This window comes from Trachemys scripta, chromosome 7, assembly GCF_013100865.1.
Source record: "Trachemys scripta elegans isolate TJP31775 chromosome 7, CAS_Tse_1.0, whole genome shotgun sequence".
Classification (NCBI taxonomy): Eukaryota; Metazoa; Chordata; order Testudines; family Emydidae; genus Trachemys; species Trachemys scripta.
Window position 1 is genome coordinate 68034885 of NC_048304.1, and position 24295 is coordinate 68059179.

Below are 24295 nucleotides of genomic sequence, written 5' to 3' on the forward strand. Positions count from 1 at the left end.
ACTAGGATGCTCAAATCCATAATCAATGTTTCAGTAGGATCACTAGCAAAGTGTTAGTTTACCATTATCAGAAGCTTTTTTGAGCCTGTGTGTACCCTGAGACATCAATCAAGTGGTGTCTGGGTAATCACATCACTCAGATAAATTAGTTGGCAGGAGGCACAAGACTAAAATCCTCACACACCATTTAAAAATGTTTCCTCTCAATTTCTGGGTCAAATTTTTTTGTTTTAAGTAATTTAAAAAAAAAAAAAACCTTTAGCTTAGGAAACTATTGTTGGGATTGTGCAGCTGTCTTTCCCGTTTGGATCTCTGTTCTCTCTGCAGTTATTTTGGACAGCTGATTAAGCACTAAAGTGTATGAAATAAAGGAACACTGTCAAGATTAATGTAGCCAAAATTTGACCTGATTTCCCTCTTCTTCCCCTTTCCCGTTACCTGTTTACAAATTCTATTAACATTGAGTATTGCATACGTCCTCCTGCGCTTTCCACTGTGCCACACCCTCTCTTAGGCCTGGTCTAAACTAAAAAGTTAGGTCGACCCAGCTGCATCGCTCAAGTGTGTGAAAAATCCACATCTCTGAGCAACGTAGCTCAGCCGACCTATCCCCTGGTGTCGAGAGTGCTAGGTTGACAGAAGAATTCTTCTGTCAACCTTCTGTCAACCTAGCTACCACCTCTTGGGGAGGCTGGTTACCTGTGCCAATGGGAGAACTCCTTCTGTCGCTGTAGGGAGTGCCTACGCTTAAAGCACTACCGTGGCACCACTGCACCGGTGCTGCTGTAGCATTGTAAGTATAAACATAGTCATAGAGTTTGAGGCCAGAAGGACCAACCAGGTCACTTAGTCTGATCTCCTGTATAACACAGGCCACCCACTCAAGCACCCACACACCAAACCCGGACCAAAATTAGACTGAAGACAGTGAAAGCGCTAAACCCGTAAGTGCAGTCACTATGCATGGCCTTCTAGAGTAGGGCAGCGTGAGGCTAGGGGAACACTGGTGAACTAACACTCATACTCTCCGCTAATGAGGCGAACTATGATGGTTAATAGTACAGTAAGGATTACAAGTGGGTTGCGGCAATGCCAACTTAACTACAGTAACTCCTTGCTTAACGCTGTAGTTCTGTTCCTGAAAAATGCGTGGGTTTTTTTTTTTTTTTTTTTTTTTTAAGTGAAACGATGTTAAGAAAATCCAATTTCCCCATAAGAATTGATGTAAAGGGGGGGGGGATGGTTAGGTTCCAGGGGAATTTTTTTTTTCATACAAAAGACTATATATATAATACACACACACACACACACACACACACACACACACACACACAATAAGTTTTAAACAAACAATTTAATACTGTACAGAGCAATGATGATTGTGAAGTTTAGTTGCGGTGGTGGAGTCAGAGGGTGGGATATTTCCCAGGGAATGCCTTACTGCTAAATGATGAACTAGAACTCGGCTGAGCCCTCAAGGGTTAACACATTGTTAATGTAGCCTCATACTCTACAAGGCAGCACGAATGGAGGGATTGCCCCACAAATTGCCCCACTTGCCCTCCCTCTGGGCGGCCATGAGCACATGGCAGTGGGGGGAGGGACAGCTGAACTGCTGGCAATTGATAGTCTGGTGGGCAGCTACCGCACAGGGAACTTAGGGGGGCTACCAGTCCACCCTGGTTGCAAGCCCCCACCAGCTAGCTGCAACGGGCTGCTCTTTCTGCAAGCAGTGGACAAAGCAGGCAGCTGCCAAACAACATTATAAGGGAGCATTGCGCAACTTTAAACAAGCATGTTCTCTAATTGGTCAGCAATGTAACAACATTAACTGGGATGACTTTAAGTGAGGAGTTACTGTATATGATTGAACAGTGGCTAGTCAACAATCTACTGAACGAATGGGAACAGTTGGCTAGCTAATTATGGACTAGAATAATCAAGATACTTAAGCACCTTGTTGGATTGAGGCTTAGGTGATTAGTGGGGAAGGGAGATAATCATTGTTATAACTAACTAGCCCCCACGTTGTTAATGATTAACTGGGGGTTAGGCAGGCTAGTTAATAGATGGAGAGGCAAGTATGATTAACCCAAACGGCAAAGTTTACAGGTATAAGGGTTAATTGTATAACATTTGAATGCTGTCAGTCACTGTTGCTCTTTCTGTCATTTGAGTATGCGCACTCCTACTGTTACTTTATTCTTAACATGAAGTGTTGCCACACTGTCACACACATAATATCCCTTGATCCAGCACCAGGAGCTGGGAACAGGGGACCTCTGTTCATGTCTTTTTTTTTTTTTTTTTTTTTGTATCAGAAAGAACCTCTGTGGTTTACACAATAAGGGTAGTGCAGAGAGATATAAAGTTTGATGTTAGCCCATATATACAATAAATGTACATGGTATATAAAACAGAATATTTTTAAAAACAACTTCATAAATACTTCTCTCTCTTTCTTTTCAGATCTTAGCAATGAGCTACCCAGGCTATCCTCCGGCAGGCGGGTACCCCCCAGCAGCCCCAGGTAACTTAACCAAACAACCCAGTTCAAGTGGAGACAGAGCACAAAAAAGAGGGATCTGAATGACTTCAGGAATTGGGGATTCGAACACAGAGCCTTTTGTGTCTAAGTCATCAGTTAAAATTCAGGACAGGAGTGAATGAGCGTTATGTCTGGTGGTTATGTGGCCTCTTATGAAATGAATTGAATACTTTCAGCCTTGCTCCTAATGTACAGGTACTTGCAGCACACTCAACACTGGGGTCAGTAGAAAATAAATTGATTTTGATTCTGGAGACTGTGGTTTCCAAACGTGATCAGTGATTCCAGGTACCCAACTTGTGCTGCCTTAAAGGAGCCTGATTTCCAGATGGAAGGGGCTCCGCACTTTCTGCACATCAGGCCCCCTTAGAGAGTCTCATGTTGAGCACCCAAAAAACGATGCACCCAACATCAGTAGTCACTTCTGAAAATTTTGGCCAGTATAAATAAATAGCAAGAAAAAATGCCTTGATGGCACTGGATTGCGTAAAGAACTAGAAGGCTTTGCTGCATGCTTAGTGAGGATCTGTTGTGTAATTTGAGACCAATAAGCCACATGGAACATTATCCCCAGTGCACTACATAGTATGATGAAGCAGTGAATACAGCAAAATATCGAACAGACAAGGCTGCTAGAGGGCTCCCAACAGTGCTGGAACTAAAACCTCTGTAGATACTGTTTTAGAACAGCATTTGAACTTTGACGCTATTTGCTAGTGAAGGGATAAAAAGAGATCGCTATGTTACCAGAACTATGAAGTGCCTGAGAATGTCCATCCTATTGGAACGCTCAGCCTGCTGAATATCCAGTGTCAACTGCTGCCATCCCAAAACAGATCAAGTCCTTACACATGAGGATTGAAGGATCTTCAACTATATTCTATTATATAACTGTATCAAGTTTGCTTTTCCTAATAGAGAACATAATGGTCTGAGGATACTTCACACATTATTGCACGTTTCTGCTCAAGTTTCTTTTCCTATTATCGTCATGTTATCACCTTGGTTAGGTGTGAGATCTGCTCATTTGAACCTTGCAGACCTTTTAGTTCTTCTTTGAGTGATTGCTCACATCAATTCCAGTTAGGGGTGTGTGCGCATGCCGCGTACACGGATGTCAGAAACCTTTACCTTAGCAGCTACCTGTCAGGCCGGCTGGGAAGCCCCCTGGCTTATACAGGGCTGGTCTCATCGTCATGTGCAGTCGCAGGTACGCCTACTCCTGGACACATTCACTCGCTTGGGCATCATGGTAAACCTCAGCAAATCTGTCCTCGCCCCTACTCAAACAATAGAGTTTATAGGAGCGGTCCTGGATGCAAGCCAAGCGAGAGCCTTCCTTCCAGAGGCACGGCGCCTGGCTATAGCAGGCATAATTACCAGCCTCTGCAAGTTTCCAACCACTACAGCAAGGCAGTGTCTCAGGCTGCTGGGTCACATGGCGTCCTGCGCATACGTTGTGCAACATGTCAGGCTTAGGCCGCTTCAGGCGTGGCTGGCGTCTGCCTATCAACCGGAACGCAACAGCCTAGACATGGTCCTCACAGTCCCGAAGTACACACTCGACTCCCTGCAGTGATGGCTGGACCCTCAGACAGTGGGTGCCAGGGTCCCGTTTCATCCCTCCCAACCCACTCTGACTCTAGTTACAGACACATCAGCCCTGGGATTGGGACCCCACCTTGGCAGCCTGACAACACAGGGCTTATGGCATGAGAGCGAGCTGTTGCTGCACATCAACATCAGAGAGCTCAGGGCGAGCCGCCTTGCATGCCAAGCCTTTCTTCCCCACTTGCGGGATCACTGCATAGCAGTCCTAATGGACAACACCACTGCCATGTTCTATCTGAACAAGCCAGGCAGAGCCCGGTCATCGCCGCTCTGCCAAGAAGCCCTCTCTCTGTGGGACTTCTGCTTAGTCCACTCCATCAACCTTCAGGCCTCGTACCTGCCGGGCGTACAGAACGTCCTGGCGGATACTTTGAGCCGGCGTTTTCTGACTCACGAATGTTCCATACACTCGGATATCATTCATTCCGTTTTCCGCACCTGGGGGTTTCCCCGAATCAACTTGTTCGCTTCCAGATCAACAAAGTGCCCAGCCTTCTGCTCCTTCCAGAGTCACAGCCCAGGCTCGTTAGTGGATGCCTTCCAGATCACATGGTTGGGCCAGTTGCTGTATGCCTTCCCACCGTTCCCGCTGGTTCACAAGGTGCTCCTCAAGATCCGCTGGGACAAGGCAGATGTAATACTGGTAGCCCCTGCCTGGCCGCGTCAGTGTTGGTACCCGACTCTGCTGGACCTGTCATTCAGGCTCCCCTACGTCTTCCTCTCGGCCCCAACCCGTATCCCAGAACCACGGTCGTCTCCTTCACCCATACCTCCAGTCGCTCCATCTCACGGCCTGAAGGATACGTGGTTGAACCAGGCTGAATGCATCTGTTCGGACACAGTATGGCGGGTCCTTCTGGAAAGTCGCAAGCCATCAACTAGACTTACCTATGAGGCGAAGTGGAAGAGTTTTCCAGCTGGTGCGCTCAGCGGCAGGTACCCCCACCCCAGGCTTCCATTTCGTGCATTGTGGACTACCTGATGTCCCTAAAGGACCAACACCTAGCCTTTGGATCCCTTAAGGTCCACCTTGCGGCCATTTCTGCATTCCACCCAGGCGCGGCGGCGCGTTCTGTGTTTGCACATCCGATCGTGCGGCGTTTTCTCAAAGGCCTGGAGAAAATCCATCCTCCAACGAAGTCACCCATGCCTGCATGGGACCTCAACCTGGTCCTCTCCTGCCTTATGGGTCCTCCTTTCGAGCCGCTGGCCACCTGTTCTCTTCTCTATCTCTCCTGGAAGGTCACCTTCCTAGTGGCCATCACTTCCGCACGACGGGTCTCCGAATTACGTGCTCTCACCTGTGAGCCACCCTATACCATCTTTCAACTAAGACCTCACCCGGCCTTTCTACCAAAGGTGCTATCCCGCTTCCACGTGAGCCAGGATATCTTCTTACCAGTTTTCTATCCAAAACCGCATGCTCACCTGCATGAACAACGCCTTCATTCTCTCGATGTTAGAAGGACGCTCACCTTCTATATAGACCGGACAAAGCCCTTTCGTAAAACAACCCAGTTGTTTGTCGCCATTGCAAAGCAGATAAAAGGCGCCCCGGTTTCCTCTCAATTAATATTTTTGTGGCTCACCGGATGCATTTGTGCTTGCTATAATCTGGCAAACGTCCTTCCGCCTGCTGTTACAGCTCACTCCACGAGAGCTCAAGCGTAATCAGCTGCCTTTCTGGCACACATTCCTCTCCAGGAAATCTGCAGGGCTGCCACGTGGGCCTCGATTCATACCTTCACGTCCCACTATGCCATCGTCCAGCACTCTCGGGATAATGCAGCCTTTGGCGGAGCAATCCTTCAATCTGTGGTTCCTTGACTCTGACCCCACCTCCGAGGTAAGGCTTGGGAGTTGATATGAGCAATCACTCGAAGAAGAAAAAACAGTTACAGAAAGGTAAGTAACTGTTGTTCTTTGAGATGTTACTCATATCTATTCCATTCCCCCATACCTTCCCCTCTGTTGGAGTAGCTGGCAAGAAGGAACTGAAGGGGGGTCGGGCTGGCAGGGGCTTATATAGATCACCATTTCGGCGCCATTCCAGGGGCCCGACGGGTAGCTGCTAGGGTAAAGTTTTCCGACATCCATGCATGTGGCGTGCGCACACACCTAACTGGAATAGATATGAGCAACACATCTTGAAGAACAACAGTTACAGAAAGGTAAGTAACCATTTTTTTTTTTTTTTTTTTTTAGTTTATTTTCCTCTTGTCCAAACTGCCTATGTTTAATAGATATTACAGTAAAAAATGCACGTAGTAATGCATAGGGCAGAAAATCATTTAAGTTTTGTGGTTCAAGGTGACTGTTTGATTATTTCAGGTAGTAATCCCTGGGGTGGTTCTGGCTATCCTCCTACAAATCCACCTCCAATTGGACTGGAAAATGTTGCCAACTATGCCAATCAATTTAATCCTGACTATATGTCAGGGATGGTGAGTATATTTCCATTTAACTTATTTCAAATATGTTTTACTCCAATGTCAAGCTGTATTTCTACTGTAGCAGCAAGAGGGTTGGGTATGTTTTCAGTTTGTCTGTTTTTGCCTAGGAACATACAGGAGTAGCCCAAAGCTCCATATCTTCTGGGGGCAAGATTTCCAGAAAGGGAGGAAAATGGGAAGAATGTAGTGGCTGAATTCATGGCCTGATTTTTAAAGGTACTGAGCATACAATAACCTCTATTGAGGCTAATGTGTGCTGTTGGGAGTTCGGCATTTAAGAAAATCAGGCCACTAATTTAGTCAACAAAATAAGGGTTTAGGAGCCTAACTTCAGGGAGGGTTATTTGTTTTTAAATCTTGGCGTGGTATTGTGGCCTCTTGCAGTGCAAAGAGGAAGGGGAAGAACTAATAATGTTGGTGTATATGGCTAATTGGTTCACAGTGGAAAACTCAGTCCAAGTTCTGCTTTTTACTCTTCAGCCAGTTTGAGTGAGCAAGGCTGTGACCAAGTGACTTAACTGAGGTTACATAGTGTGAGACAGTGTCTCATCCCTTGTCTCCCACACTCCTTCTCTAAGACCAGATGTGTCTCCTTGTAACAGATTAAGGTGAAAGTAACTTTTGTAGACCTAGGAAAACGCAGAAGTGATTTATCTCTTTATTTTTATTTTATTCTTGTGCTCAAAGTAGAAGCTGCAGAAAGGCTGAAACTGTTGATAAATCTCCTTTCACTGTATGCTGCTTATACACAAAGTGATCAATGTAGATCTGACCTATCGATCCTCATCCTCAAAGGAAACCTACACTCTTTCCAAAGACAAGTCTGGGTGCTTAAATTCATTATTCTGCTAGACACTAAAAATTGTGGACTGAAAGAAGCCACCGAATTTATGATTTATTACAAAAATCTGTAACTCACTAACCCCTCTTTTTGTCCTAATACTGCAGAGGTATTAAGGAGCCACTCTATCTTGTATGGTCCCTAACGTACAAACTACTTATGCTAAACCATCTGTTCCACCTTGCATTTTGCTGGGACACTGGCAGTACCTTTCCCACACCTGAGGAAGAGCTCTGTGTGGCTCAAAAGCTTCTCTCTCACGAACACAAGTTGGCCCAATAAAAGATATTACCTCACCCACCTGGTCTCTCTGTTTATATGACAGACTTGGGCAAATTGTGAACGTTTGCACCACAAAGTGCATTCCTGAGTGTTTATTATGTGGAGATATTTGGTAGCTACAGATTGAAATTAGCAGTGTGTTCTCAGTAGAGTAAGTGGAAGCACCAGCAGCATGAAACTGACTAGAACCATCCTGTTCTAGTCTAATTTATGCTACTGGAAAAGGAGTACTTTGCAAGAGCATGGTGCGATCACTGAAGGATAGTTCTGTGGGATTCTACCTTAGATGCCCAAGTGCGCTGCAGAGGATTTTATAAATTATCTGTCTGCCACATAAAATACCCCAGGGAGGAGGGCAAATGCTTTTAACTCACAGTATCTGAGAGTAAATCCCAGCTGATATAGTAAAATAACCATGATCAGAGAAGGAATTGACCTGTACCTTGTTTGGCTTTTTGGTGTTGGTGTTAATTTGATAACCTTTTTAACTGTAAGGATGGTGTGGTTACTAGTGCTGCTTGTATGAGCATGTGGTCTATAAAGCTAGAGGCTGTGATTATGTGACTGTAGTTCTGATGGCGAGGTAGAGAAACTTAAGAAGAGACAGTAGCAGATATGCATGGAGTATGGTTCATTTTCTCCATGGTTGCTGGTCAATCCCTTTCCTTTGGGGAAAGAGATTTTCACACATGGATATACACTTCCCTTTCCTGACTTGGGGGAGGTGACTCTCTACTTTATGTATGTATGTATGTATGTATTTATTTATTTTTAACAGCTGAAAGTCAACACCTGATCCGTCTTAATCTATATTGCTTTAATTATCTGTCATTGCAGGCTTCTAATTTGTCAGGAACCTTTGGAGGTGCCAATGTACCACAAAGCATATATCCTCCTGCGCCTGGAGGCTATCCCCCTGTCCCTCCTGGGGGCTTTGGGCAACCTCCGTCAGGACAGCAAGCTTCTTACGGAATGTACCCCCCACCTGGAGGAAATGCAACAGCAGGAATGCCAGCTTATCCAGGGTACCCAGGCAGCCACATGCCACCACCAGGGCAGCAACCAATGACCTACCCAGGGCAGCAACCCATGCCACTGCCTGGGCAACAGCCAATGACCTACCCAGGGCAGCAACCCATGCCACCACCTGGGCAACAGCCAATGCCACTGCCTGGGCAACAGCCAATGCCAAGTTATCCATCAGGCCTAGCTGTGAATCCCTCTATGCCTTCTTATTCAGGATCTGTGATGCCCACAATCACACCTGGAACAGTAAGATGTATTTCAGTGTGTTTAATTTTTAATTGCTGCATGTTTCCTTTGCGTAAACCAGAAGCAAACTAAGTCCAATAAAATCATGGACAAAGGAGGAGGTTTGGCCAGAGACAGCTCTTATTCAGATAGCAACAACATAAATACAGACTGGGTGACATTAAATCTCCATATTAGCAAAATATCCTAAATGAAATTTTTAAAGCGAGTTCTAAATCCCTTTTATTGAATCTACCTTTCCTAACAAAATATTTCCATTTGCCTAACGAGATGCTGTGAGGCTTTTTCTTTTCCACATGTCCACATAGTTTGAATATAAAATGAATAAACCATTTAAATGCCGTTGTAATTTTCGTCGTTTCTTCTCTGACATGGGCTGTGACTGGGGCAAGTTACTAATAATGTGAAATCCAGTTTTCTAGCTAATCCAGTATCTAACAGTTATCCTTTTTATTGGCATGACTTAGTCTGGAAAGAGAGGCACAATCACTGATGCACCAGGATTCGACCCCCTGCGGGATGCAGAAGTTTTGAGAAAAGCTATGAAAGGATTTGGTGAGTGGTCCATGGGCTTAGTTTCTGTTGAAAGTGGTATTGCAGCATTGCTCCACCACTGCCATTCTTCATTGTTATACTTGCAAAGAGTGGAATAGTTCCAGAACTATTATCCTTCCTGTAACAAACTAAACCTTTATCTGAGGTAATCAACTGGGAGAGACCACAAGAATAACCAGTGTTATGAGTCTGGTGTTTCTTTCTGTTGTATTTACAGTTGAGATTAGTGCTGGAAATAATTTGACAATCAGAGCATATAACTAGAATATTTGATGTAATGTCCCATCTGATACGTTGGGGATGCTGTGCAGTAAGGGTTCAATTCAGCGCCTACGAAAGTCAAGAAAGTAAAGAATTTAGCTACTGACATAAGTAGGAGCGGGATCAGACCCTAATAGAATGTGATAGCATTAAAATATCATACGTTATCACCCTTTGTGTTCACAGGAACTGATGAGCAGGCAATTATAGATTGTCTTGGAAGTCGCTCAAACAAGCAAAGGCAGCAGATCATCCTGTCCTTCAAAACAGCTTATGGAAAGGCAAGTATTTCACAGACCATTAAGAGCCAACCACTACCCGCTGCCCTGCCTTTTATCAATGGGCCAACCAGTGCCAATGCTTGAAAAAAAACCAATGTTGATATCACGCATAAAGGAATGATGGTATTGGTGGGCAGCCACCATAGCCCATGCAGGTATGGCTCCACCCTCCCTCACCTCCAGTCTGTAATCCAGTTTGGTTGCAAAGCATCAGTCCTCTTTGCTAGCTGTTCATTTTGACCCTTTGTTCGGTATACGACATTTAAAGTTCTTTTTTTGTTTTTGTTTTTTTAAGTTGTTGCCAGTTGCTACCATTAGTACCATTAAGTGGAACAATTTTATATTGTGTATGTGCTACTTATTCTTAAATGTGAAAAAGTCCCAGTAAGCTGCAAGAATCTAGTGCTAGTAATTGTTAATATCTCTGATTCTGAGCCTTTTTTAAAAATTATTATTTCCAATCAGGATTTGATCAAAGATCTTAAATCTGAGCTGTCAGGCAACTTTGAGAAGACAATCTTGGCAATGTTGAAGACACCCGTCATGTATGATGTTTGTGAAATAAAGGAGGCTATAAAGGTTTGTTTAGGGAAATTAAGCCTTTAAGATTATGTAGTTTTTGTTAATCCTGTTGGGTGCTTAAATTCCCCAAAAAACTTGTCTTTGGATTGTGTCTCTTAAATGATTGTTTATGCCCCATCTCTCAAGTAGACAATGACCAAGTGTAACTATGAAATAGATTTCAGGTTCTCTTTTTAATAAAAAAAAAAAAAAGAGAGAGAGAGAGAAACAACATTATGCAGAGGATCTGTGTTGGTGAGTCTCAGGAACTGAGTTCTAATCCTGATTCTGCCACTAACATGCAGTGTGGGTGGAGGCAAGTTATTTAGACCAACATTTTCCAGATTGGCTGCTGATCTGAGGTTCTTCCAGGCTTGGATGCCCAGGTTGAAACATGCTGGGCCTGATTAGCAGAGCTGCTGAACACCCACAGCTCCCATCGGCTTCCTTTGGGTTGGGGTGCCCAGCGCCTCTGAAAATCAGGTCCGTAGATATGTCACTTGGGCACCAAAAATTACTGGGCGAAAATTTTGGCTGTAACCTCGGCTTTGGTTTCCCTCATGAGTAAAATGGGGATATAGTTTCCTATCTCACCTAGGACTTCACATAGAATGCTTTAAATGATGGAAAGCATTATAGAAATGATGGTTATTTATTACTGAAACTTTCCAGACTGTTTTGCAACCTTTATTCTCAAGATAGTTCCATTTTTAAACATGTTAATTCTTGAACTTTTTTGATAACCTTACAAAAATGAGCTGAAATAAACATGTAAATCCCTGAATCACAGCACCAAGGTTTACATAGAAGTTCTCAGTTGCAGGGTATAAGAAAAGTAGCCAGGGGGTTGAAACAACACTTAAAAACATTAGTTGCCCTCAGAAACAGAATTGGATCAAATTAGTCTTTCTCAAGTATTGTTCGTTATAAGAAATATTAACTGTGTAAAGTTTGCTGTATAAAATTGATATAAATGATTATATCATTTAAAATACTTTTATAAGTACTTAATTAATGCCCTTAACATGGCTCTTATGTTTTCTCAGGGGAAAAAAGAGCCTGTTAATATGTATTTGTGTTCTGGACGTTTGTGTTATGAGCAACATGTGAACTATTCAGCTGGAATATTTCTTACACAAAATAATGACTTCTGAATTGCCTAGTTTTAATTCTGACCTGGAGATAGCTCACTGCTGTAATGTATTATCATATCAAGAACTGAGTGTCCAAGATATGCATATGTATATATTTTTTTTCCTCTCCTCTTCTTTGCATATAGGGTGCTGGCACAGATGAAGCCTGTCTCATTGAAATAATGTCTTCTCGCAGTAATGAGCACATTCGAGAAATCAGCAGGACCTTCAAAACAGGTTTGGCTTGACGTAGTCCCAGTAACTCTCCCTTTTCTGATCACCCTGCAGAGCACATTTTCATAACGATAATGGAAAAAAATCGGAGGCCTCCACCAGGCATTATCATAGAATATCAGGGTTGGAAGGGACCTCAGGAGGTCATCTAGTCCAACCCCCTGCTCAAAACAGGACCAATCCCCAGACAGATTTTTGCCCCAGATCCCTAAATGGCCCCCTCAAGGATTGAACTCACAACCCTGGGTTTAGCAGGCCAATGCTCAAACCACTGAGCCATCCGTCCCCCCAAATCCATTGGAGGCTTTAATCACAGATTTGTAGTAAAACTGTGTACAAGCACTTATGAAATGAGCAGATATGCACAATGACTTTTGGTCTTGCAGAATTTAAGAAAACTCTGGAGGAAGCTATACGAAGTGACACATCTGGACACTTCCAGAGGCTTTTAATCTCACTTTCTCAGGTACTTCAATACTCAAGTAACACTTCCGTACAATTGTTCCTGAAAATTAGTGGACATAGTGGGGTGAGAGAGAGAGGCATATCCAGCTCTTCATCTGATATAAACTGCCGTCCCTCATTGGCATCAGTGGAACTGTGCCAATTTACAACTGCTGAGGATCTGCTCTCTTGTGTTTTTAGCCTCTAAAATTGAAGTGTGCTGTTTTTTTGTAAGGCACTCTTGAATATGGCCACCACAGCAGTATATGGTCCTTACTGTGCCAGGTAGTGTAAGATGGTGAAAGTCCTTTAGCAACACAGGTTGAATTATTCTGGCTAAGAAGAGACTAAAAGGATAGAAAAGACTTAAAATTATCATGTGGCCAGGCCTCAAGGCTCTAAATATTTCTCCACTTTTCCTCCCGTTTCTTGTCTTGTCTTTTAAGAAAGGGTAATATGTAGTAGGGAGACACAACTTAATTTTTAAACCACATGACAATTGTATTGAAGGTCTGCAATGGAACATGTTCATAAGTGTTTGCAGAACCTGGGGCCTTAGTTTTGAACTCCGTTGTGGCTAACACAGTTCACTGTTTCTCCAGGAATCACATAACCTGCATTAAAATAAAGAAGCAAAGCGCTTAAACTAAACTTGTTTGGAAAGTAATTTTATTGTTGCATACGTGCGCGCACACACACTTAACCTGAGTTTGGTTTTCTTTCTTTTTTTTTTTTTTTTTTTTTTTTTTTCAATTTTGAAATTTTGATGCAAAATAGAGCAAGAATTTTTTTGAAATACTAGTTTCTACTTACCTATTTGCAGTGATAAAAGGAGCAAGTACTGCAAACTTCACTCATGCAAAACTTCCAATGAAATCAGTGTATGATTTCAGAAACTGATCCCTAGTCTGGAAAATGATTGTCTGTGTTAGTGCTGGTGGGTCTTCAGAGATGAGTGGAAGAAGGGGGGAAAAAATAAGCTTAACTTTAAGAAATAAAAATATGATAATATTGCTATCCTGTAACTAGAATACATAAATCCTCATGTCCCCTTCTTCATGGATTTATTTTAATTTTCTGTCTCTGTACAAGGATTAGCAGGATATTCTACCCACTACAAATTGGTTCGTAACGTTTTCTGGTGGGTTTTGGATAAATGAAGATGGTAACAATGTCATTCTTTCTATTGTCCTTATGCTTGCACCAGTTCATTGCAACAGTAAGGCAAACACTCTCTCCTGAATTCAGGTGAACACTATTACTTGCACACAACTATGTTTTTCTTTACTTGATTACAAGTGAATCCTATATTTTTATCTGTAACTTCTATGAATAGGAATTTTATTTGCCCCAAAGTGAAAGGGTCTGCAGTTTCCTGTACCTTCAGAACCAAAATCCCCATAGTAACAAAGCAAACACGGCTTTGTTTGTCCCAGGTTATAAACATTAAAGTGTAAAGGTTTAGTGGCTTTTTTTGGGTGTGTGGGAGCTTGAGTGGAAGGGGCTGTTTTGTTAACTGAAAAGGGTGTATATTAATCGCTACTATTTGTAATTCTTTCAGGGAAACAGAGATGAAAGTACGAATGTAGACATGTCCCTTGTCCAAAGGGATGTTCAGGTTAGTAAGAGATGCTTCCTTGTGTACAGGTGTATATCTCATCTCAGTATGTGGGAGTTTAGTAGCACAATTCCCATTAAATCCAATAGGATTTGGTCTACTCAAACTGGGCACATTGAACTGAGAGATTTTTATTTGTTTATTCTCTTTCAAAATGTTTTTACTACCTTTGTTTAGTTGATTTTGTACAAATATTTTCTTTTGACCCTTTAAAAAAATTACTTGTAAAAATAACTGTTCAAAGATTGTTGATGATTCATTTAGGTTGGTTTTTAATAACTTCAGTCACTTGCTGCCTCCTCCCACCCACCGCCCCTCCTGTTTCTACAAAACAATATCAAATGACGTCTGTGGCTGAGGTTAGAAATTGCTTTGGAGATCCCCACGAGAATGTGGGTAACTCCAAACATGGTTCTGCTTACTGATGTTGGCAAGCAGGAATTGTCAGGTTCATGTTTATCTGGTGTTTTACTACCAAATACTGTTGGGTGAGCCATTGCACTAATAACAAGAAAAAGTTGAACTCTGTTTTCTGTATACCTTTGTGGGTTCCAGCTCTGTGTGCCCCATCCTCCTTGCATCAGGTTATGGAAATAAAGTCAAACTGTTTTATTATTATTGTAAAATGACATGGCAACATTGGTGCTTAAAAGTCTCACCTCCTTGCAATGCATGCCCTTGACTATTTTATTCTGATTACAAAGTGTGTTTTATTGGCCCAGTGCCAATGTTTCAGCCCAAGAAGGAGCCCCGAAGGACCCTGAGGTTATGTCTACATTGCAATTAGACACCCACAGGTGACCTGTGCCAGTTGACTCAGGCTCACAATGATCGGGCTATGGGGATGTTTAATTGCAGTGTAGATGTTCAGGCTCATGCTGGAGTCCAGGCTCTAGGGCCCTCCCACCTCACAGCAGTGGGAGCCTGAACATCTACACTGCAATTAAACAGCCTCTTAGCCCGAGTCAGCTGGTATGGGCCAGTTGTGAGTGTCTAATTGCATTGTAGACAATCTTGACAGAGCAATAGAACTGTGTGTTTCTGCTGCAGGAGGCTGGAAATGGAGCTCCTGAGCTAGGAGGACACAGCCCTTTCACGTTGTGGAATTGTGTTCTGTGAGATGCTCCTTATGTCCCAGTGAGTGGATTTTGAGGAATGAGATGGGAAAGGTGAAAGTGTGTTACTCTTGAGGGAATTCTGCGCCAAAAAAGAAAAATTCTGCGCATATTTTAAAATTCTTCAAATTTGATTTGCCAAATAAATGGGGAGGCTCCAACATGGCATTGGGGAGCACAGGCCACTGGCTGCACAGAGATAGATCACGGTGCAGCTCCCACCCGGGACATGGACTCAGCGGTGAGTCTGCACCCAACCTTGACACAACACAAGGGCAGGGCCTACCCCAGAAACACCCCAGGGCCCTGCTCTTCCATGCCAGGTGCACCAGGTGTGGGCAGGCAGGCTCAGTAAGAATCATAGAATCATAGAATATCAGAGTTGGAAGGGACCTCAAGAGGTCATCTAGTCCAACCCCCTGCTCAAAGCAGGACCAATTCCCAGCTAAATCATCCCAGCCAGGGTTTTGTCAAGCCGGGCCTTAAAAACCTCCAAGGAAGGAGACTCCACCACCTCCCTAGGTAACGCATTCCAGTGTTTCACCACCCTCCTAGTGAAATAGTTTTTCCTGATATCCAACCTGGACCTCCCCCACTGCAACTTGAGAGCATTGCTCCTTGTTCTGTCATCTGCCACCACTGAGAACAGCCGAGCTCCATCCTCTTTGGAACCCCCCTTCAGGTAGTTGAAGGCTGCTATCAAATCCCCCCTCATTCTTCTCTTCTGGAGACTAAACAATCCCAGTTCTCTCAGCCTCTCCTCATAAGTCATGTGCTCCAAACCCCTAATCATTTTTGTTGCCCTCCGCTGGACTCTTTCCAATTTTTCCACATCCTTCTTGTAGTGTGGGGCCCAAAACTGGACACAGTATTCCAGATGAGGCCTCACCAATGTCGAATAAAGGGGAACGATCACGTTCCTCGATCTGCTGGCAATGCCCCTACTTATACAGCCCAAAATGCCGTTAGCCTTCTTGGCAACAAGAGCACACTGTTGACTCATATCCAGCTTCTCGTCCACTGTGACCCCTAGGTCCTTTTCAGCAGAACTGCTACCTAGCCATTCGGTCCCTAGTCTGTAGCAGTGCATGGGATTCTTCCGTCCTAAGTGCAGGACTCTGCACTTGTCCTTGTTGAACCTCATCAGGTTTTTTTCTGCCCAATCCTCTAATTTGTCTAGGTCCCTCTGTATCCGATCCCTACCCTCTAGTGTATCTACCACGGCTCCTAGTTTAGTGTCATCTGCAAACTTGCTGAGAGTGCAGTCCACACCATCCTCCAGATCATTAATAAAGATATTAAACAAAACCGGCCCCAGGACCGACCCTTGGGGCACTCCACTTGAAACCGGCTGCCAACTAGACATGGAGCCATTGATCACTACCCGTTGAGCCCGACGATCTAGCCAGCTTTCTATCCACCTTACAGTCCATTCATCCAGCCCATACTTCTTTAACTTGGTGGCAAGAATACTGTGGGAGACAGTATCAAAAGCTTTGCTAAAGTCAAGAAATAACACATCCACTGCTTTCCCCTCATCCACAGAGCCAGTTATCTCATCATAGAAGGCAATTAGGTTAGTCAGGCACGACTTCCCCTTCGTGAATCCATGCTGACTGTTCCTGATCACTTTCCTCTCCTCTAAATGTTTCATAATTGATTCCTTGAGGACCTGCTCCATAATTTTTCCAGGGACTGAGGTGAGGCTGACTGGCCTGTAGTTCCCCGGATCCTCCTTCTTCCCTTTTTTAAAGATGGGCACTACATTAGCCTTTTCCCAGTCATCTGGGACCTCCCCCGATCGCCATGAGTTTTCAAAAATAATGGCTAATGGCTCTGCAATCTCACCCGCCAACTCCTTTAGCACCCTCGGATGCAGCGCATCCGGCCCCATGGACTTGTGCACGTCCAGTTTTTCTAAATAGTCCCGAACCACTTCTTTCTCCACAGAGGGCTGGTCACCTTCTCCCCATGCTGTACTGCCCAGTGCAGCAATCTGGGAGCTGACCTTGTGCGTGAAGACAGAGGCAAAAAAATCATTGAGTACATTAGCTTTTTCCACATCCTCGGTCACTAGGTTGCCTCCCTCATTCAGTAAGGGGCCCACACTTTCCTTGATTTTCTTCTTGTTGCTAACATACCTGAAGAAACCCTTCTTGTTACTCTTAACATCTCTTGCTAACTGCAACTCCAAGTGTGATTTGGCCTTCCTGATTTCACTCCTGCACGCCTGAGCAATATTTTTATACTCCTCCCTGGTCATTTGTCCAATCTTCCACTTCTTATAAGCCTCTTTTTTGCATTTAAGATCAGCAAGGATTTCACTGTTTAGCCAAGCTGGTCGCCTGCCATATTTACTATTCTTTCTACACATCGGGATGGTTTGTTCCTGCAACCTCAATAAGGATTCTTTAAAATACAGCCAGCTCTCCTGGACCCCTTTGCCCTTCATGTTATTCTCCCAGGGGATCCTGCCCATCTGTTCCCTGAGGGAGTTAAAGTCTGCTTTTCTGAAGTCCAGGGTCCATATTCTGCTGCTCTCCTTTCTTCCTTGTGTCAGGATCCTGAACTCAACCATCTCATGGTCACTGCCTCCCAGGTTCCCATCCACTTTTGCTTCCCCTACTAGTTCTTCCCTGTTTGTGAGCAGCAGGTCAAGAAAAGCTTTGCCCCTAGTTGGTTCCTCCAGCACTTGCACCAGGAAATTGTCCCCTACGCTTTCCAAAAATTTCCTGGATTGCCTGTGCACCGCTGTATTGCTCTCCCAGCAGATATCAGGGTGATTAAAGTCTCCCATGAGAACCAGGGCCTGTGATCTAGCAACTTCTGCTAGTTGCCAGAAGAAAGCCTCGTCCACCTCATCCCCCTGGTCTGGTGGTCTATAGCAGACTCCAACCACGACATCACCCTTGTTGCTCACACTTCTCAACTTTATCCAGAGACTCTCAGGTTTTTCTGCAGTATCATACCGGAGCTCTGAGCAGTCATACTCCTCTCTTACATACAACGCAACTCCCCCACCTTTTCTGCCCTGCCTGTCCTTCCTGAACAGTTTATATCCATCCATGACAGTACTCCAGTCATGTGAGTTATCCCACCAAGTTTCTGTTATTCCAGAAGTAAGGCATGATCCAAGTGTGGAGGGGCTTAGTGTCGGGGGATCCAGGTGTGGGTTGAGAGGGTTCTGTGTGGGGCAATCTGGGTGTGGGTGGCTCAGTGAGGGATCTGGATGCACAGGGTCTTATTGAGACGTTTTGGGTGCATCAGTAATGAGACTCTGAAGGGGGGGGTCCAGTTGAAGGTGGTTTGGGCTCAGCGGGGGGGAATCTGGGTGTAGGGGGGGGATAGAGCTCGGCAGAGGGATGTGAGGGACTTGGGGAGGGGTGGGTCCAGATGCAGGGGGAGTGAGGCCCAGTGGGGTGGGGATCCAAGTGTGGTTGGTTGGGGCTTGGCAGGGTGGGGATCCAGGTGTGGGTGACACGTCGGGGTGGTCCAGGTGCAGTGGGAGTGGTGCTTGTTGATGGGGGTGGGGAGGGAGAAGGTTCTTAGTGTGGGGAGGGGGACGAGGCTTGGTGAGAGGGTCTCGTTATGAGGTGGTCTGGATGCCCCGAGGGTTAGGCAGATGGGGGGAGCAGTTCCCTGTACAGTGACCCCTCCCCTGGCAGCGGGAAGCACGGGGAGGGGAAGTTTGCAGTTTTCTACAGCTGGGGGAGAAATCTGGGGGTGGGTCTGACACAGCCCTGGATGCCGTGCATGGGAAGAGGAAATCCTATTTTCCCCAGCCTAGCCGGGACTAGCAGCTGAGCCTGGTTTAGGGTAGGAGCTACCAGCTGGGTCTTCCCCAGTCCCACCCTCTGCCCCACAGTGATTTGCCTCTCTGCTGGCTTTCCTGGGCACCTGATGCATACTGCTGGAGAGGGTTAGAGGGTTACATGACCACGCTTGTGGCTTCTCTTTGTTCCCCTGTCAGAAAGTCATTTTTCTGAGGGGAAGCAAAGAAATCTGTGGAGGACATAAATTCTGCACATGCGCAGTAGTGCAGAATTTTCCCAGGAGTAGAGTGTCTCTCATGGAAGGCCTCATCCAAAGCCCACTGAAGGCAATGGGAAAAGACTCATTGATTTCAATGGGCTTTTGATCAGGCTCTGATTCTGTAAATTTGTGGCTATGTTGGCAAAAGCCCTTGTGTGGTGGGTGGGAGGGAAGTATGTGAAGCAGCCACAGGCTGAAGACCAGTGTTTTTAAGTGCAATACATGTTTGAAGCAGAGGAAAACTTCCCCTTCCCAACTAACTAAACTTCCCTCAAAGCCCATTAACTCAGGATTTGTTGAGCAGGGAGAGACTTGGATCCTAATGAAATGTTTCACCTTGTCATAGCATGTAACCACTTACTATCTGTGGAAGTGGGAGAATAAGATCTTTGTGCCAAGGACTGTGTCTTTCTCTGGGTCTGTACCATGCCTGGCATATTTAGTGTCCTAGTGTGATATAAATAGTAATAAAATTAGCTTTCTGAATCGTGAATTTCATCCTAAGAGAAAAAGGAGAATTCTGAGGAACTCCGACAGTGTCTGGGAATATTTTAGGATGAAAACTAGAACTGAACCTTATCACTGGCAAGAATTACTCTCACCCCATGTGACCAATCTTTTTTTCCCAGGGGTTTCCCCTTAAGGTGGGTACTCTGGAGCTCTTGTAGTCAAGCATCTATGCATCTTTCACTGGCAATTATGGGTGCAAATAAGGCTCATAATGTGCATAAAGGCTCAAACTAGTGCCACTCAGGTCACTTGTTGTTCAGACCAAGTGGTCAGTGTTAGAAGAGGGGAAGTGTATAAGTGCCTAGAAGGTAGGTCTAAAAGCCACCAGACTGGGAAACTAATGAAGTGTGGATTCCTTTTTGTGTTTAGGAGCTCTATGCTGCTGGAGAGAACCGTCTAGGGACCGACGAGTCCAAGTTCAATGCCATTCTGTGTGCCAGGAGCAGAGCTCACCTCAGGGCAGGTAATGGTGTCTTGATTTGCTATATAAATGTCTCCTAAGGAGCTTGGATTACACACATACACGTTGCTTTTAGCTTATCCTGCTGTGTGTGTGTGTGTGTGTGTGTGTGTGGGTGGTTGGGTGGGTGGGTGGGTGGGTGGGCCTATATCTCTCCTAAAGATGAAACTATTATAGAGGCTCATCTTTTGTCTGAATTTGTGTCTTATGAAGAAATTAAGGAGCTGTACTTAATTTTTACATCCACATGCCCGCACGGCAGTCCCACATATTCCTTGTTACAGTCATATCAGTAGCTCTTTTGGAATCTACACACAAATACTGTAATTGTTCTACAGTTAGCACCATTTTTAAATGCTGGGTATTGGGACTCTGGGGTGGCATGAGAAAGGAAAAGGTCCGAATCTCATCCTTTAAATCTAGTGCCATGCCCAATTAGTTCCCTCTATATCCAATGCTATAGTGCTCTGATCTCAACATGGGTCTTTTCTATTCTCGTCTTTTATCATCCCTAAACAGTCTCCCCATTGCTACTCTCAGTGCAGCTCCACTGGTGTTAGCATGGAGCTGTAGTGTAGACAAGGTGCTTTTTAAGGGCTAGACAACATGGTGGTTAAAAACTGCTCTGCACTAGTGCTCCCGCCATTGCTACCACTTGTGGAGCTACAGCAGAGGGAAATTTTAGGGAACATGTCTAGTGCAGACAAAGCCATAATAGTTCAGAATGTCAGTTTGCAGCTGTAGATGATTTTGGTTGGCATTTTTCTGTCCTCGTCCCCCACAAGTGAAGTTTCATCCTGGTCACAGTCTGCAGTCACCCAGCTCTACATCTTGCTCATGGTACAGAGAGAGAGAGTCTACGTATAGACCCTAGACTTCATTTTTCCTTTGGATCTCTGTAGCAACGTGCTCAGCATGGCTAAGGGATGTGGCTTAGAAGTGCCCCAGGGTGACAGAGTAGAAGAGGATGCTTTTTTTTCATCCCTGGTCCTCCTTGTGATTCTGGATTAACAGAGTAGTGGTTACTGTACGACGGTCTTAAAGGTCACCTTCCAGTCTGTTGTCAAAGTTTTAAAAATGAATGGCTTAACTTTAGGGAACTGTGACTAGGCTATAAAGTCTTTATGCTGAGATTTTCAAAGGAGCCTAAATGAATTAGGCTCCCAACCTTAACTGCGGGGTTGCTAATTCAAAGCCAGCCCGGGTTGGCAATGACCAGAAAGTTGTTGTGTGATTGACAGTCTCAAAGAGGCCAAGATGGAGAAGTGTGGAGAGTGGACAATCCACTGCCCCGCAGCCTCTAGATACACTAGCTAGGCTGCCTGATCATTAGGGTGGTGGCTTTGTGGTTTGTTTGGTTTTTTTAAATCCTGTTTGAATTTAAAGTTTTTTTAAAAAGTTTATATTTAGAGGTGTGTTCTAGATCTTTTTAAAGATTGATTTATTTGGGGGGGGGTGTATCTATATAAAAAGGCCTCTCTTTACCACAGACCCCTTTTCTGTTTGTGCTGCTGGGCTCTAAAAGGTTGTCCCCAATAGCAGGACTATGACTCGTATGTCCTTGAAGAAGCAGAAATCAAGACAGGGAGATATGAAGAAGGCATGTCCTATTTATTCACATCCACCCTTCACAATTACCATGAAGAGAAGGGGGTAGATTATAAATGCATGGCCTCTAAATGGAGTACTAAGTGTGGGGAAGTCTTGCCGGGCATGAAGGATGAACTTCCAGTTTTATTTTGAAAACTGGCAAACTAGGCCTGAAAAGCATTTGAACCACCATCACCAAATGCTACTATAAAGGCTCTGTAAGCATAGTATAACTTCAGAGGAAGCTGACAAGTATAAGCATGAATCAATGCCCATCTTACAAGACTGGCTGCTGAAAGCTCTTTTTTTTCCTTTCTTCCCCACCCCCCCCTCTAGTTTTCAGTGAGTACCAGCGGATGTGTAACCGTGATATCGAGAAGAGCATATCTCGTGAGATGTCTGGGGACCTTGAAAGTGGCATGGTGGCAGTAGGTATGTCTTTCTTTTTGTTTCAGTGTACAGAAACTGTTGCAGCAATGACGATAGCAGCAGGAATATCTGCAGTGTTTGCACTGCTCATTCTAGCTGGAGATGGGTTTTTTTGTTTTGTTTTGTTTTTGTTTTCCACCAGAGGAAACCTGACCTGTATTTCCAGTTTTTTGCATTTTTGTTGGGCCTTCTAGTGAACCTGCCTGCGGTTAATAAAACGTGACAAATAACTTACCTGGAAAGGAAGGGTGAGGCTTCCACTGAAGGCAGCCTCTGGACTTAAAATTAGAATTTGTTAGACAGAGGAGAGGTAATTATTAAGCATGTATGGCCTCATTTTCAGAAGTACTGAGCACTTTCCATTGAAGTCAACAAGAATGGTGCGTGTTGAGTGCCTCTTGAAAATCAGGCCATTAACTTCACTGGGCTTTGGATTAGGTCCCAATTCCTTAAACAGCAGCTCAGCTGGGTCAAGCTTTACCAGTTTAGAGTTGCTGTGCCTCCTCTCTGTAAAGCACATTGTTAAGGCTAATTTACTGACACATCTGTTCCAAATTACCTCCTCTAAATAACTGCCTTGCTATGACACTTGAGTGCTGCCTCCCACAGAATTATTTTTCTTCTTCTTCTTAATGTAATTAAGAAGTAACTGGTTAACATGGTTCAACAGTGACTAGAACAGGGACGTGACAATAAAAATTTGGGCCCTGATCCTGCTGTTGCTGAAATCAATAGCAAAACTACAGCTAACTGCAACAGGAGGAAGAACAGGCCATTTGGCTGCCTTAGGATAAAGTTGCGGGTTCATTTTATGCAAGTTCCAACAAAACTTTTCAAAATGTTGAATTTTATGTAAATATCCTTTATTTTTCACTCCCTAGCTAATGTGCACACTGTGTAACCATCCTTTACTAATAATTAATTAATGTTTTTGAAATGTTTTTAGAACTGATTGCTCTCTTAGTTAACTGTGCTTATATTTCTCTGCTTGGCCAGATTGTCATTCCAATGACTTTTTGAAGCCCTCAATGGGACTTATTTCTTTGGCTTTTGCCATGATTGATAAATTCATACCAGATTAATCATATCCTAAGGTTAGAAAGTCAGTCCTACAGAACAGAAATAATAGCAAATTAAGTACATATTACCACAGTAAAACTGGTACCCCTTTGGCATCGTATTTAGGACTGAGGATAATGTGTTTGAAAAGGCTACCATTTACCACAGCAAAGAAACTCTATTGTCACAGCTTGGATCCTACAGTCTGATCCTTTTAGGAGTGTCCTTTCCCCACATGGAGTCTCACTGACTTGGGTGGGACTTTGCAAGAGTGCAAGGTTCCAATTACAGGACTCAGACTCTAGTTTGCAAACAAAGCAATAACCCTTTTTAATGTGACCTTCGTAACATTAATGTTTGATCATTATGTAACACATTGAAATCATCCTGGTTTTGACCAGTTTTTTTTATTGCATAAATCAGCCTTTTCCCTGGGATGATTTGTTCTTTGCACCTAGTCTGCAAATGTCTAATTGTAAATATTTGTTTCCTTTCGGTTTTTCTGTCTTTAAAGCTTTCTGGACTGTACAGATGGTAATTTACAATAATAGACTCAAAATATCTTGCAGTGCAAGTGGATTGTTTTAGCTGATTATGGTAATCGGAAAACATCCATTTCATGTTTTGTCATCCTCTGTTTTGAAGTGAATTGTGCACATCCTTGACAGTTGTGTGTATATGTGGACTGCTGTCTTTCATCTACATTTCAATTAAAAACCAAGAAACCTAAATTTTTCTATATAAAGTGTGCATTGCTATAAAATGCTCCCTTTTCAGATTTGCTCCTTACGTTTTACCCTGATCTTAGTTGGTTGCTTTTCATACTTTTGTTATTCCCTGTGAACTGTCCTAATGAGACGGATGTGTGGTGTGGTTACCGCATCATTTGTTTTACACTTTGTGACTGACTGTTTATTCATATCAAATATGGGATCCGTTTGTAGATTTTTTTTCATTCTGTTGAAATAATGGGTGGGATTTTTGTCAGTATATTTTTAATATGCTT

The 24295-nt window shown here is 44.0% G+C and overlaps 2 protein-coding genes across 2 annotated transcripts in view; both read left to right on the forward strand.

Moving 5' to 3' along the window:
• Nucleotides 1-24295, forward strand: part of ANXA11 (annexin A11) — a 73251-nt gene that overhangs the window by 44307 nt on the left and 4649 nt on the right. The window contains exons 2-12 of the mRNA XM_034775619.1: nt 2470-2530; nt 6491-6603; nt 8573-9007; nt 9475-9562; nt 10010-10104; nt 10570-10683; nt 11945-12035; nt 12419-12498; nt 14038-14094; nt 20121-20214; nt 22138-22233. Of these exons, the coding sequence (XP_034631510.1) occupies nt 2479-2530; nt 6491-6603; nt 8573-9007; nt 9475-9562; nt 10010-10104; nt 10570-10683; nt 11945-12035; nt 12419-12498; nt 14038-14094; nt 20121-20214; nt 22138-22233 (1315 nt within the window). The 5' untranslated portion in view covers nt 2470-2478. The remainder of the gene's footprint in view (nt 1-2469; nt 2531-6490; nt 6604-8572; nt 9008-9474; nt 9563-10009; nt 10105-10569; nt 10684-11944; nt 12036-12418; nt 12499-14037; nt 14095-20120; nt 20215-22137; nt 22234-24295) is intronic.
• Nucleotides 4966-6011, forward strand: LOC117879996. Its single transcript, XM_034775621.1, has one exon. The coding sequence runs from the start codon at nt 5141-5143 to the stop codon at nt 5828-5830; it is 690 nt and encodes a 229-aa protein (XP_034631512.1). The 5' UTR covers nt 4966-5140; the 3' UTR covers nt 5831-6011.